The 16,027-nt window shown below is 39.2% G+C and overlaps 1 protein-coding gene across 2 annotated transcripts in view; it reads right to left on the bottom strand.

Moving 5' to 3' along the window:
• mtrr (5-methyltetrahydrofolate-homocysteine methyltransferase reductase) overlaps window positions 1-15,924 on the bottom strand; it is a 34,344-nt gene extending 18,420 nt beyond the window's left edge. The window contains exons 1-11 of one of the 2 annotated variants that reach the window (XM_086150362.1): window positions 15,871-15,924; window positions 15,135-15,279; window positions 14,804-14,957; window positions 14,535-14,652; window positions 13,929-14,445; window positions 13,676-13,789; window positions 13,430-13,586; window positions 13,166-13,254; window positions 8,138-8,318; window positions 3,312-3,354; window positions 620-800 (exon numbers count right to left, since the gene is read on the bottom strand). In XM_086150362.1, coding sequence (XP_086006488.1) covers window positions 620-800; window positions 3,312-3,354; window positions 8,138-8,318; window positions 13,166-13,254; window positions 13,430-13,586; window positions 13,676-13,789; window positions 13,929-14,445; window positions 14,535-14,652; window positions 14,804-14,957; window positions 15,135-15,266 — 1,686 coding nt within the window. In that variant the 5' untranslated portion in view covers window positions 15,267-15,279; window positions 15,871-15,924. Of the gene's footprint in view, window positions 1-619; window positions 801-3,311; window positions 3,355-8,137; window positions 8,319-13,165; window positions 13,255-13,429; window positions 13,587-13,675; window positions 13,790-13,928; window positions 14,446-14,534; window positions 14,653-14,803; window positions 14,958-15,134; window positions 15,280-15,505; window positions 15,586-15,870 lie in introns of those variants that run through there. The other variant, XM_086150363.1, reaches the window with a different exon arrangement.
• Window positions 15,925-16,027: the final 103 nt, after the last annotated feature.

The raw sequence follows: 16,027 nt of genomic DNA, 5'->3' as shown, positions 1-16,027 counted from the left end.
AGTTCATATAAACCAATGTAGGTATGTTTGAGGCGGAGAGTTTCTGCTTTAATTCAAGAATCAGGAATTAGGGGCATTTTCAATTGCTCTTTTTCTTTGGTTAAAAAATATATCAAGATAAGAGACAAGATCTAATATCACAAAATTATTAATCAGTAGCTTTGAGAAACCTAATAATAAGAGCCACAATATGGATCCAACATAATATATTTTGTACCATGTGGCTGGTACAGAACACCATTTGCCAGAGTATAAAATAAGGTTAAATAGTAGATTACTTAAAGATATGCACAAATGATTCAATTTCCATATCACATGCATAAAATCATCCAAAGTAGGAGAAACTCAAAGACCATAATTTCCAGGGTTTTGGTCAAGACAGTGCATAATTTCTTTCATTTTATTTAACAAGCAAAAATGGGCAGTTCACCTTTCATGGCATTATCATTATTATTGGAACAAAACTAAGAACAAGACAAGGAACAGGGATTTTTGATACCTTATGACCATATAAGCATCTCTGACACCCTGTACCATTTAGGAATATAACCATCCATGACGAAGATACTTCAAATGTACATTCTGGCTTTGGCTCTCCATTATCCAGTGTGCTCATTACCTTTGTCAGGGTTGAAAGGCTGGAGGATTCAGCTTTCTGAGGGGAAACCAGGACAGGATTGATGAGGTCAAACAGCCAACCAGTACACAAGCCTCGTTTCCCCACAGGTCGTCCAGAGCATGCTGGGAATTCTACCACACTGAGGACAAAATGCAGCTTTCCTGGGTGCATAAGACTGGAACTAGTGATGGGTCCATGGGGAGTGAAAGAGAAAGAGAGAGGCAAAGAGCAGTGAGTGCATGTGTTTGTGTGCAAAGAATATACGCAGGACACTGATGAGAACAAGAATATATACAGAGATGAGAGAGAGAAGAGCCAAATACAGAAAGAAGTAGGGTGGAAAAAAACAAATAGTGCAAAAGGCTACGAGAAATATATATTTGTACGATGCAGCTACCAAACCTTCCAACTAAAAACTTTAGAAGAAATCATTTGAGCAGCAGTCATTCGAAGTATCTAGGACTTACTGTGACAAGAATTAATAAAAATGCACACAACACTGGAATGATGAATAATGTCCATCTACAGAGTGATTTTTATTCTTGGCAACAAAATACATATGAAACCAAAAAAATAACTTATTCTGTCTTGATTCAATCAAACTGTCTGCCTTCCCTCACTATGGCACTCTTCACAGCTGGCTGAGGGGCTCTAATGCTCCCTCATCATTCTCTTTCCAGTTCCTGTGGGCCACTAGAGACCTCTATTGACCGCAGCATCAATAATGCAAGGCTGTAATGTCTCTGCACTTTTTGATAACTTAGTGACCATTTCTCCTCTGTGTTCCATGTCTCTCCACAGAAATATACACAAGAAGCAAAGCGAAGCACTAATGAGAAGAGCTGAAAAGTTTTGACCTTGTGTTAGATGTTGCATGGATACTAGCTTAACAGGAAGCACAAATCGATGACTGGCTAAGTGAGGCAACAAAAGATGGAGCACTTGGACAGAATTTAAACATTAGACAACAAAACAGTTTCCCCATGACAGAAATCATTTGGGAATTACATCTTCAAATAACCAACTGAAAAAAATGCATGAAAACATGGGCTTGAGCACACACACTAGACGCTTTTGCCCTGAAGGCTCACTGTCAGAAAGCCATCGAAAAGCCATTATTTTTAAATTTCGAATGATATAATTCCCTAGAACGCTACTGCCCACACTTTGATAAAAAACTAAACGGAACTAGAAAATAGTACAGAAAAAGTAAAATCGATTAAAAAAGGACTGAGCACAGCAAAACAAAATCTGGGCCTCGGTATTCTGGTTGGAAGACATGCATTTGACACCCAGTATTTTTTTCATCATTATTTATACTTGGTAACATTACAAAGCTTTGTTATGGTAAAATCCTCAGAGCAAACTTCAACAATGAACTAATCTAACAAACAGCACCGACAAGTGGGTTGAAGAGATTTACACATGGCCATTGTCACTGTTAATGATTCTGTAAAACGAGACTCCAAAGCATTTTATTGCATTCATCCATTGTCTATTCTGCTCCTCCTGCACTCGGAGTCGCAGGGAAGCTGGAACCTATGCCAGCTGTCATTGGGTTAGAGACAGGGCTCCCCGTAAACTGGTCACAGGAGATGTGTATTTATGCAACATACAGTACATACATGCATATACATCATATATATATATATATATATATATAATATATATATATATATATATATATACACATACATACATAGAGATAGAGAGAGAGAGAGAGAGAGAGAGAGAGAGAGAGAGAGGAACCCAGAGGAAACCCATACCCAGACAAACTCCGAGCAGAAAGGCCTACTGTCAGGATAATCAAAGGATAATTGAAAAGCTTAATTCATCATAAAAAAATAAGATAACTATTGGTGTAATTTGATTAATGCATGATATATCATGTGAACTCCTTGCCCCTAAGTAGCATAAACAAAGCAAAACCTTTTTTTGACAGGCCAGGATGTAAAACATAATCACTTAAAAAAAAACAGGTCACGACAACTAGAATGACCTTTTTACTTAATACAGGACTTGTGGAGCATCTTGAGAAAATATTCAATATATCAATTATATCCTATAAATAAGAAATATGTCTCTTATTCTCGCTGTAACCAAAGTTCTTGGAGTATGTGCAATAAATTCCCTGAATTTCCCAAAAAAAAAAAATGTCTTCTCTATCACAGTCAAATAAGACACCTGACTTATTTGAAAATATTTAAACAAATGCATGCGAGAATTGTTGCATTTGCAGAAGTGATAAGAGTTCGATTTCCAAGCAAATGAGATCTATCAATTATCCCCTCAGGATGTCATAAATCAGAAAGCTCACCAGCACAATTACAAATCAATTTTTTTTCTTCTAAAAAAAAAGAGACATTTTCCATTGTAATTTCACATATCACTGTCACTACGTAGAAGATAAGGTGGATGCATGGGTTTCAATTGCAGTGAAACACATTGAAGGATTTTCTATATTATTTATGACTGTCATTAATACCTACACACATAATACCTAAACAATATATGTACATAAGGAAATGCATTAAAGTTAGTTATAATTTGAGCCAAAATAGTGGTAAGAAAAGGATAAACTTTGGCTTCTCAGACATTTATTTCAAGTAACTAATTCTCTTCAGAACACAGCTGTGCATAGTTTCATGCAAAGCAAAATGTAAACTCCATTCCTCGATTTTTCTCCTCTTACCTGGCTGCTGAATAAGGCCTGGGCTGCAGTTTCGGCAAATGTTCTGAAAAGCAAGCACAGCTGTCAGTCATCCTGCCATCTGTGTCAGATTTTGTTACAGAGACACTCGCGGCAGGGAGCAGACAATGTAAGTGAAAGTTTTCCTCATCTACTAAGACGTCACACCCACCAGTCTATCCTCAGTAACCTCTGCCAGGTTACAGTCTTCTTTCTAGGACACATTTCTATATTTATGAAATTACAAAGTCAGGGTTACGAAATCCCAAGTGTCCAGATGTGGAGCCAGTGGGAAACAGATTGCTTATGCACACTTTATTCCAAAGTCAGACATGAAGGTGCCCTCTTATGGGTGGGTGATATATATTGCAAACTGCATAATTGAGGAAGTGTCGGTAAAATGAATGGTATAAAGAAAATATAGCAACAGGATGCCATTCACTACACGGTCAGCGCTACAACAACTGTATGCGGGGGCATCACCATGTAACCCTTACTTTAGATTTGCATTTTAACAATAAACTAACCAGGAAAAGTAGAACTGCAGCAAATGTTGTGAACCAACTGAGGCATTACAAAAACACATTTTTCTACTAAATTGCTCGGACGGACACAGAGCTGGACTAAATCTACACTCTTTTGAGAGCTCTCTGACACCTAACTAACTCATTGTACAAGAGACACGGTTCTTAATTTTGACATCAAATTCATCTCTTGGAGAATAACAAAAAAAAAGGTGTGATGCACGGCACACTACACAAGTACGGAAAGGGGTGTTTTTCTGCAAATAAGCGTGAAAAGCTGCACTCGTTCATTCTGCAACCTGTATCACAGAGCCGGATCAGTGGGCTATTGAAGTAGGTTTATGTCAAGATACTCGGGATATAAATTGCCACAGTAACATGCTGCAGATTTAGATAAGAGATAACATGTAACAGAACATCTTACTGACCAATCAAGTGTTACGGGATATTACATCACAATCTCCTTTCTCCTTCAGTCTTCCTTCTTCTGTAGATATTAATCTTGAAGAAATCACCTTGTTCTCTGTCTTTGTGCAGAAATTCAATAGAATGAAAGCACTAGAGCCTTGTTCTTGTGAATTATAGAATTTGTTGAGAAAAATGTGAACTGTTTTTGATTATATTTTGACTTTTCCCCCATTTGGTCCAGACAGCACTTGGCAACATCCGCTCAATGAAAGACATACATCCTGAATTATTGTGATAGAGCTACTCACACTTAATGTCGAAGAAGTAACACTGATAAAATTGTTAAAAAACTTCTGCACCACACGGTTGGCATTTTTCAAACAGCTTACTCTCCTGACTAGTGCTGCAGCAATTTTATTGCTCAAATCCTGTATTCTGGATTTATATTCCTCTAATAAATTCAACTTGGTTTGCACTCCTTGAGTGAAATATGGGGTTCACAGTTTCCACATGTTTGAGATTCGGTACCCGGTGTCCTCATCGCCCTGGGTTCTTTATGCAAAGTAATATACAATGACTGTAGTGACTTCATTTTTTTTTCCAGACTTACTCTTTTAGAGATCGTGTTATTTGTTATTTGTTTTTAACGATTCAGACCCGTAATTCCTCATTTAGAAAGATGGGCTCATTGGCTAAAGACTACATACCTAGAATCAATAAAAAACAGGGTTTTTGTTTTGTTTAGGAGAAATCAATACCTTAAGAGAAAAAAAAAACAAAACATTTAGACTCATTTGTATACCAAGTATGATATCCAAACAAGATGTTTGAAGTATATTTAAATTATATATATATATATATATTTTTTTTTTTGGGGGGGGGGGGGGGGGGATGTTTTATGATATAGTAGAGTTGGAAAAAACATACAATGAAAAGTCGTAGAAAACACAATAATTGTGAAAGGGCGCTTTTATTCTGGCAAGGTTTAAATGTTTACACTTGGAGGCCCAGAAGCTAATAATGGCTGGAGGGCAAGTCATTTTACAAGGGGAGCCCATATTACAGACTAGCCTTCCTTTCTTATAATCAATAGGAATGCGTGCAGATACAACCCACATGGAATAATTCTTCGAAATATTCGCTCCAACAGAATTGATTTTTCAGGAATTGTTATGGTTTCCAAACCTACCTATAAAAAAGCATCAAGGAACCCTCAAAAGGACAAAATCTTTTTGAACGGTTCATATCTGGTAATCTTTTCAATCAGCAACCAATGGAAACACACATCTCTCGTTCAGACAGAATATCAAGTAGGTTATACACGATCCCTTGTTTCTGCCTTTCTGTCAGAGTGTGCCAGCATTAGTGCAAAACAACGGAAAGTCAGTCAATCGTCTCACACAGGTATATCTCCGTGATGGTAGATATAGAATGTATCAATTTTAAAAATCTTCAAAGCTATTTCTTACAGGGGGCTGTTTTGAGTGGAAATCCTCATATTTTCCATAGGTCCCTGCAATGTTCTGAGTAAGATCATTTTCAGGGTACCATCTATCATACTGCACAACATAATCTATGTCTCTGCTGCAATTTATATGCAGTCATACTAGTTTGAAGGAAAAAATAGGGAGAAATATGGTCACACACTAAATTCATACACATATATATAGAGCTGGATGAGAATTTACTATTCTTTCAATGAAGCTGCATTAAGGCATTAACATAATCTTGGCAAGTTTTACCTTAATGGTATGAAACAGGGACTTGCAAGCTTGGCAATTTTTCAAAAAGCCATCTTAAAATTTTCTAAGGAACTAGAGTACATCTTAGATTAATAAAACAGGGATATGTGACACAAGGTGTATTTTCTATAATGGAAAAACTTTTCAATTTCAAATATTTTTGAATGGAGAGGGAAGTCCTCATGAGATGCAGACATGCACGCTTTATTTACTGAGTTTGCTTTAATTTCTTCCAAGGGTCAAAACTAAATAAAAATGGATGAACCTCAATTTAATATAATCTTATTTGAGCCCTGCAGTAAAATAAATTGAAAAAGATGCTGGTGGACAGCACTAAGTTCTCTGGGGCAATGACCCCAACGTTTTTATCTGACATACTATGCGAGACAATGGACCATATCACAAGAGAGCTGACTCTGTAAAGCAGGTATCTTTCTCAATTTATAACCAGCTCCTACTTTGACACCCATGCTGCACTTGGCCAAAGACATCTGGGCTCAGACACATCTCTCCTCATTATTTAGAGTTAGTGTATGACAGCATAAACTCTGATCAGCAAACACTTCCCCAGCTGTCGGCCTAATGAACCCAGAACAGTGCAGAAATACAGTGTACTTTAGAGGTGGCACGCTGACTCAGGGTTGACCATTAACCTATGATCCAAGCTGACCTTTTTGCTCATGTCCTTGCAAAGCTCAATAGCCCGCCAAAAAACATCCCTGTGTCCCACACAGAACATCTGTTGTCCTGAGGAGCTCCCAACACCCCATTTTTCACGAGGGCATGATTGTTGTGTTTGCCAGTTTCCGCATCAGTTCGCCACTGACAAAAAAAGGCGATGTGGCTGGCAAATAGGCCAAAAATAACTAATGCTGGAGTAGGCCAATAGCTGTGACACAGCTGTTTTAGAGGACAACACAGTCTGTATGGAAATCTCTGGCCAACTAATTTCACTGTCTGCTAAATTCCAGTCAAAACGTATTACATCCGTGGTGAGGGGCCAACCAGCGGCATTAGCAAACTGAAAGAATATGTGTGTTTCATATCACCAGTTGCTTGAAAGGGTCTGAGGTGACAACAGAGATGGCGGCAACATTTTATCAATATTATCACCAACAAGTGAGCTAATGAAAACACTGAGAAATCCTGTTTTGACTTGCAAGAACAACACTGTTACATAAAATCATACTGAAGCTATGCAGACCAGAAATGACAAAAGGAAATGAATGATGACCTCAGAAGTACACAGTCTATACACCGTGTATGATTAAATGCCGGGACTAAGTCAGCTTTTTGGGGCTAACTTTACTTACTATGCTTGCAGTGACCCCTACTGGATAAAGACTGTGTGAGACGCTGATGTTTGCAAGGACATAAATACTTGCGATAACCTTGCACCTTTTTAAAACAGAAATGAATAATTCTGAAGTAATCAACAGATAACTTCTAACGTTAGATTCTAAATCTCAATCTTGTGTCACTAGGAGCCAGGGTTTGCCTGAAGCATTAAAAAGTCCTGTAATTAATTCAACAAGTACCAACATGATGTAACAAATTTTCAGAATATCTGAGAGATGAAAATTTTGAAGCCTTTTGAATAGACTAAGAAAGAAACATCTATTTGGACAAGCTTTAAGCAGTCAGTTGGAAACCTCATTTAAATTTCTTGCGTGGTTGTTCAATCACTGAATTTTTTCATTCATCGTAACAAACACTACAAGAAAATACAGAAGAGCATCTAAAGATGTGGCAAATATTAATTTTTAAGTTATTCCGTAATTGGCAAGCACAAATGAAATGCTACATGCATTTGACATTCAAGACTGCAAAACGCTTTTTTTTTACTTCAAAGTGTAGCTTTGTATATTTTTCTGAATGGCAGAATTCAGAAAACAATGTTACTGTAAATCTAACCGCAATAATTGCTGTAATTACCTTATTTTCTCTATGAAACACATATTCCAGCTCTTTATCATAAAATCGTATGGCACAATCTCAAGTACATTAATCACATAATCTCTAAAACAACCTTCTTTCAACCCAGTAGATAAACATCAGCCATTACCATTAGTGAATGTCATCTGCAGATAATGGCTGACGAACCATGCATTCCTATTTTTCATTGAGTGACAAAGGTGAAAGCATGTGCTCTGACCTATGAGGAGGTTGATGGGGGGTGAGCAGGATGGGAAGGCCATGAGAAGCTCCAAAATACTGAGGCTCTGGTCTCTTATATACAGGTTGTAGTCAGCAGCGCCTTGTTTACTGCAGAGCTCCTGCAGTCTCCTTTTCTGTGCGCTGTCCTTTGTGTATTCCACCAGAGCCCGGAGAAAAGCCTGTCAGACAGAGCAATCATACAACCAGTCAGTCAAAGCTGTGCTGTAGCTCCATTAGAGACAATAGCACTAAGGAGTTGTTTTATGGCAAGGTTTTCATACGCAACAGTGATTTATTTTCTCAAACCATCAAAACTGGCAGTCTACACAGGCTTTCTTGTAGATAAGTAGAAACTTCCCATAGTTAGACTGATGCTGATTTATGAAATCAAGTCATTTTTTAGACCCTTAACATATAAATGGAAATATCTAATGCAGTCATTGTACAGGGGAAAAAAATCCAAGTATTTCATCAATTACTGTTGAATTATTAGAAGCTGTGATGAAAATGACAAGACTATGGGGATAATGGACAAATATTCACATGCAACTGACAAGTTTTAGAGTGATTTTACTCCACCCCACAAAAATCAATTATTACCATGTCAAATGGTTCTCTGTTCCCCCAATATTTCATAGTGGGTGTGAGGATGTATGCAAAGATTTGCACCATATTTTATTGGCTTAGAATGGAAAACTTATTACCTACATCTCATAAATCCTACGCAGCCATCACTCAAACAACGTTTGAGTAAATGTTAAACAACAGCTTCAGTGCCAGTAAAAGTCACCTAGACCTCTTTACAAATAGTGTACAAACATTCATCTTTGAAAGAATATTAAATGCATTGAATTTCACACCACTACACAGATTGAAGGAAACATATTTTTCACAGTTCCAAAAATCACATTAAAAATTGTGGGCATTGTAAATGTTTTAGTGAAACAGGATGACTGCTTAGCTCACACAGATAAGGATGTTAAAAAAATAAAACAAACCTTCCTCTGCCTTTTAAACCTGTCGTATTTATTTTACACTGTGTCATCAATTTATGATGGACTTTGATAAAAAGAGAAAGAACAGAAAATATATTTTATGCAAGGAAGTGCCTTATCTGTCAAATACTTAAATTTGATATGGATACCTGAATGTTTAAAAGTATTAATGCAGCCTCAGGGCAGCACACGCCAGTGTCTCCCTGAGCCAGTCCCAAGCCCAGATAAATGCAGGCGGTTGCATCAGGAAGGGCATACGGTGTTAAACTTTTGCCAAAAACAAACATGCGGATCAGATCATACAGGATCGGTTGATGCCCTGGTTAACAATGACCGCCATTGGCACCAATGACTTACAGGGTACCAATGGAAATTGGGTTACTGTAGTTCAAAGAAGAAGATGAGGAAGGCATGTTCGAAAGCAGCGAGTGAAGAGTTAAGCAAGAGTCTGGAACTGAGAGTAGGGACTTTGAATATCAGGACTATGACAGGAGATGTAGAGTTAGTTGACATGATGCAGAGAAGGAAGGTGGATATACTGTGTGTCCAAGAGACCAGGTGGAAAGGTAGTAAGGCTAGAAGCTTAGGAGCAGGCTTTAAGTTGTACTATCATGGTACTGACAGGAAGAGAAATTGAGTAAGAGTTATCTTGAAGGAAAAGTTTGTTGGAATGTTCTGGAAGTGAAAAGAATGTCAGATAGACTTATGAGTCTGAAACCTGAAATTGAAGGTGTGATGCTCAATGTTGTTAGTGGCTATACCCCGCTGGTGGGATGTAAGTTTGAGAAGGAGAAATTCTGGAATGAGCTAGATGAAGTGATGCAGAATATCCCCAGAGATGAGAGAGAGGTAATTGGTTCAGACTTCAATGAGCATGTTGTTGCAGGCAAGAGGTGATGAGGAAGTGATGGGCAGAACTGGTAAACATGATAGGAACGCAGAGGGACAGATAGTGGCAGACTTTGCAAAAAGGATGGAAATGGCTGTAGTGAGCACTTTTTTCTAGAAGAAACAGGTACATAGGGTAACGTATAAGACCAGAGGTAGGCACACACAGGTAGACTACATCTTGTATAGACAAGGTAACCTGAAAGACATCAGTGACTGCAAAGTAGTTGTAGGTGAGAGTGTAGCCAGACAGCATAGGATGGCGGTTTGTAGGAAGACTCTGATGACAAGGAAGATCAAGAGGACAAAGGCAGAGCAGAGGACAAGGTGGTGGAAGCTGAAAAGGGAGGAGTGTTGTATGGTTTTCAGGGAGGAGTTGAGAAAGGCTCTGCATTGTCAGGGAGAGCTTCCAGATGATTGGACAACAACAGCTTGTGTTATCAGGGGGACATGTAGGAGAATAGTTGGTGTGTCATCTGGAAGTAAAGTAGATAAGGAGACTTGGTGGTGGAATTAGGAAGTGCACGAGTGTATACAGTACAGAGAAAGCGGTTACCAAAGAAGAAGTGGGACACTGAGAGGACTGAAGAGAACAGACGGGAGTACAGGGAGATACAACGTAAGGTTAAGATAGAGGTAGCAAAGGCAAAACAAAGGGCGTATGATGACTTGTATGCTCAGTTGGACAGGAAGGAGGAGGAACATGATCTATACAGGTTAGCGAAACAGAGAGAAAAAGATGGAAAGGATGTACAACAGGTCCAGGTGATTAAGGATAGAGAGGGAAATGTATTGACAGACGCTAGAAGAGTTATGGGATGATGGAAAGAGTACTTTGAAGAACTGATGAATGTGGAAAATGAAAGAGAGGCAAGGGTAGATGAGGTGACATTGTACACCACAAAGTAGCAGAGATTACTAAAAGTGAAGTGAGGAAGGTATTGAAGAGGGTGAAGAGTAGAGAGGCAGTTGGTCCTGATGATATACCTATGGAGGTGTAAAAGTGTCAAGGAGAGGCAGCGGTAGTTTCTGACTCTATCATTCAACAGGATCTTAAGAGAGTGAGAAGATGCCTTAAGAATGGAGATGAACTCTGGTGGTGCCTATTTTAAGAAAAAGAGGGATAAGAATAAGAGGGATAAAGTTGATGAGCCATACAATTAAGTTATAGGATAGAGGAGTGGAGACTAGACTGAGAGCAGAAGTCAGTATTTGTGAACAGCAGTATGTCTTCATGCCTCGAAAGAATACAGTATTTGCTTTGAGAATGCTAATAGAGAAGTACAGAGAAGGCCAGAGGGAGCTACATTGTGTTTTTTAGCAAACCTAGAAAAAGCATATGACAGGGTGCCAAGAGAGGAGCTCTGCTATTGTATGAGGAAATCTGGAGTGGTAGAGAAGTACATCAGACCGGTACAGGACTAGCAGTGAGACAGTGGTGGGGTATGCTGTAGGGGTAACAGAGAAGTTCAAGGTGGGGGTGGGACTCCATCAGGGATCAGCTCTGAGCGCCTTCTTGTTTGCAGTGGTGATAGACAGGCTAACAGATGAGGTTAGACAAGAATCTCCATGGACCATGATGCTTGCAGATGACATTGTGATCTGTCATGAGAGCAGAAAACAGCTTGAGGAAAATCTAGAAAGGTGGACGTATGTGCTGGAAAGGAGAGGAATGAAGGTTAGGCGCAGCAAGACAGGGCATATGTGTATGAATGAGAGGAACATGGGTGGAATGGTGAGGCTACAGGGAGTGAAGATCAAGAGGCTGGGTGTTTCAGGTACTTGGGGTCAATAGCCCAGAGCAGCGAAGAGTGTGGAAAAGAGGTGAAGAGGCAGGTTCAGGCAGGCTGGAATGGGTGGAGAAAAGTGTCAGGGGTACTATACGATAGAAGACAATCAGCCAGAATGAAAGGAAAGTTGTACAAGACAGTTGTGAGATCAGCAATGCTGTATGGACTAGAAACAGTTACAAAGACTAAAAGGCAGGAAGCAGAGCTAAAAGTCGCAGAGATGAAGCTGCTCAGGGTCTCTTTGGGAGTGACCAGGATGGATAGGACCAGGAATGAGTCGATCAGAGGAACAGCACATGTCAGATGTTTTGGAGAGAAGTTCAGAGAAGATACACTGAGATGGTTTAGTCATGTACAGAGGTGGGATAGTGAATATATTGGTAGACGGATGCTGGAATTGAAGCTGCCAGACAGGAGGTCTCAAGGAAGACCAAAGTGAAATTTATGGACATAGTGATAGAAGATATGAAGGTAGTCGGTGTAAGAGAGGAGGATACAGAGAACTTCAGGTTACCTCCTCTCTATAAGATGTAGTCTACCTGCGTGCTCCTACCTCCGCCTTATAAGTTACACTATGTACCATTTTTTTCTGGAAAAAAGTGGTCACGACAGCCATTTCCATCCTTTTTGCAAGGATGGAGCTGATAGAAAGGAGGTCTAGAGGAAGACCAAAGAGAAGATTTATGTATGTAGTGTCACAGGATATGAAGGTAGTTGGGGTGAGAGAGGAGGATACAGAGAATAGGGTTAGATGGAGAAGGTTGATTCGCTGTGGCGACCCCTGAAGGGAAAAGCCGGAGGAAGAATGTTTAAAAGTATTCCAAATGGTTAGGCTTTCTGAATTATTTTACAATGGCTTTTCTTCTGTATAAAAGTCTTTCATTCAGGGCACCCTTAACAAAGACCAATAAACCACTGATGTCACAAATGCAATGGTCCATTTGTGTTTTCACTGCCTGTACCTTGCTATGTTTTTCAAACTTTTTTTTGATTCCATTTTTTGACAAAATATTTTGAATAAAATGAGGAATGGGAAGGGCATAGAGAAAGAGCCACAGAAGACCAGGTTAAGCACAATAAATGCATGAAAAAGAAAATATTTTTTAAATACTTATTTGTTTCACCATTACTGTGAAAAATACATTTTTTCGGGCCTTGACAATAATTATGATAACAGAAATACGGTCATGCTATAGACAACATTGACACAACATTGAAAACATGACATTTGAAAAATGTCTGTCCTGTAATCATTGTGAAACACTACACACCAGGCATGAATAGGGTGGAACATGAAAAATTAGCTTGGATTCTGCTTTATTTAAATGGATGCAGAGGGATGTTTGGACCTACCTTCTTAGGAACACTTCTAATCTCAAGACACCATGTGAACAGATATAGCAGAGAAATGTTCTGAGAAATGTAAGATGGCACCCGAGCACCTACGACAATAGAGGAGATGGCAAAGAGGCACAAATGCAATAAACGTGAGTCTTCATGAAATAAAATTGTACCATTAATATGAACAGAATATTTCATGAGTGATTTTTAGACACATTACAGATCACTGTAAACAAGGTCAAATGAATTTAAATTACTAGACAGGACCACATCTACCTTTTTTGGCTGTATTTTTACATAAAGAAACATGAACAAGGTGGTGCTTCTGATCCTGACAGCCCAATCTATTGAGAATATCCTCCACCTCACAGGCCCTGTTTGGGCAGACAACGTCAAAGGAATCTCCCGGGTTATAACTCAATGTCGGATGAGCCTTGGGATGAAAAAGATGCATCTCAAAATCAAACTGCAGTAGAAATCCTTCAAAAACTGTTTGCCCAAATATAATGCTGTCAAACTTACAGAGATGTCAAGCTCGAGCAGAAGGACTGTCTTCACTGACTCTCCCTTGGCCAACTGAACTGCCCTGGATATTGGTACCTCATAAAGAGTGTCTCTATTTAGCGGGCCAGTGACCTGAAAGATAATGTCTTAGACAATAAGTGTGGATAATTGGTAGAGAAGTAACGGAACAAGTCCAGTCCAACCAGTATAGCAGAGAAAATGAGTAAAAGAAGGAACAAATGCTAGTTTTATAAACAGCATAATTTCTCACCTCTACAGCAGTGTCTACAGCCTGAAGAGACACATCTAGGAAAGGAGGGGGCAGAGCAGGAACATTTAAAGGTGACTCAGACAGTGGGGGCCAGGAGTGTGTCAGTGAGGCTGCCACAGCATCATGGAGAACACCATCATTGCTGGCCTCTATGCCTGGTGCTGTTGTAGGTACACAGCCAAGAGATTGGGATGCCAACTTGTGGGTCCCATCTGTAGCTCCTGTCTGACCAGAAGAGGCTGAAGATGGAGTCACAGATGTAACTTGTGAATCAGACACTGAAGTTCTAATGACTAATTCTGGGTTCTTGTTTTCAGTCAAGCTTAGCAGGTTTAATTGAAGAGCATCTGAGTTCTTGTTTTCAGTCAAGCTTAGCAGGTTTAATTGAAGAGCATCTGAGGATAAATCGGAAGTTTCTTTTGCAGAATCCCTGTTCCTGTTAGATGACATCTTTGACAAAGCTCCTTTGATCGCTTTCCACAGTCCTTCAAGCCAAGGATCTACAACTATCTCCAGTCTAGAAAGAACAAAGACAAGACAATTGGAGAAGATGGAATATGTCATTTGCATTTTATATTTGCGGACATTTTTTTCCATATCACTTACCCTACACTATCATCAGCATAACCTGTTGCATAGAACTGAGTTGCTCCAAGTTCCTGAAGACGACGCTCAATTGTTTTTCCACAGTTGCAAAAATTTGCATAATTTGTGTCTCCTAAAGCTGAGGCCGACAGGAGGAAAACGGATGAAAATTTATGAGACAATTTATATGCACTTCTCTGCTTCATAGGGATTCACACAAAAAACGCTGTGCAAATCAATCACCACAGACTGACAGGGAAACTACAACAGTACCCCAGAGGAGAAATTACCTAAAATTGCATAGCAAAGGTGTTTATAATGGTCTGTGGAGAGATTCTTCTTCTTGATGTGCTTAACAAATTGGATGGCATTGTCTGGTGGCTCCCCATCTCCAGTAGTGGACACTATAAGGACAACTGGGGAATTCTCCTTCTCCAAATTGTACTGAAACCAGTTATATGATTAGTCTGCGACTACTGTTTCCATAATGTGTTTCCATAATTCATGTGAAACATGCACAAAATGTCAGTGCAACAATTTTGTATCTGACTATGGTACATGTTTTTGTGCCTCAACATGTCAAACAAGGTTTGAACCCCCATGTTTCAAGTAAAACCCTACCTTGTCACTCTGGTCCAAGCAGCTGAGATCAGCAAGCAGTCCATGCTCCTCGGCCTCCTCGGCGATGCCCTCTGCTATGGACTGAGCTTGCCCCTTCTGAGACCCGTAGAGAATCACAAATCTAGGCTTCATTTCTCTTTGCAATCTAGGGTAAGCATCATCAGTAGATGTTATTGGATGTAAATATACTGCTGCAAATTTTAACTGAATTGATACAACAAGGGGGAAATTAAGCAGGGAAGTCTTGGCTACAGTTTATATTTAGGTACCTTTGCGCCCAGACAGACATATTGTCAGTCGAGACATTTCAAAGACTAAACCATAAAAAAATCGAGTATAGGAAACGGCATATACTGGAAACAGACATTAACCTTAAAGAAGTAGGTTGTCAGATTCTGTTTCCCTAAAATTACCTACACATGCCTGGATCACATGGCATGTTCGCCAGAATTGCATTGCAGCGAGTCTAAACACTGCCAAAGATTCCGGATGTTGCGTCAGCGACCGCGTGCACACGTTTTTTTTTACTCCAGAATAAAACTTCCATTTCATTTCCATTAAAGTAAACAAATGAAAGAATTCAAAGTCATGTCAATATTAGCCGAAACTTTATATTAAGTGGATATCGCCACGAGGATGTCAGCATCTGCTCTTTTCGAGCATAATATATTCCGTTTTAAATTAAATGATGCTACTCTAGTGTTAAAGGCAAATATGCTCTGAGATTATTTCATACCTTGTCAAACTCCCCGTACAAAGTCTATGAGCTGCGTTGTTAGCATTATTTTGGCGTTATGAGGAAGTCACGCGAGATGAATCAACGCTCTGAAAATGTACGTAATAGGAAGATACCAAACCATTATAAAAATAATAGAAGGTTTAACATTTTCATT

The sequence above is a fragment of the Fistularia commersonii genome, chromosome 8 (genome assembly GCF_037954325.1).
Source record: "Fistularia commersonii isolate RoL2024-O1a breed Wild chromosome 8, RoL_Fcom_v1.0, whole genome shotgun sequence".
NCBI classification, from domain to species: Eukaryota; Metazoa; Chordata; class Actinopteri; order Syngnathiformes; family Fistulariidae; genus Fistularia; species Fistularia commersonii.
This window is presented reverse-complemented; position numbering and strand designations above follow the sequence as displayed.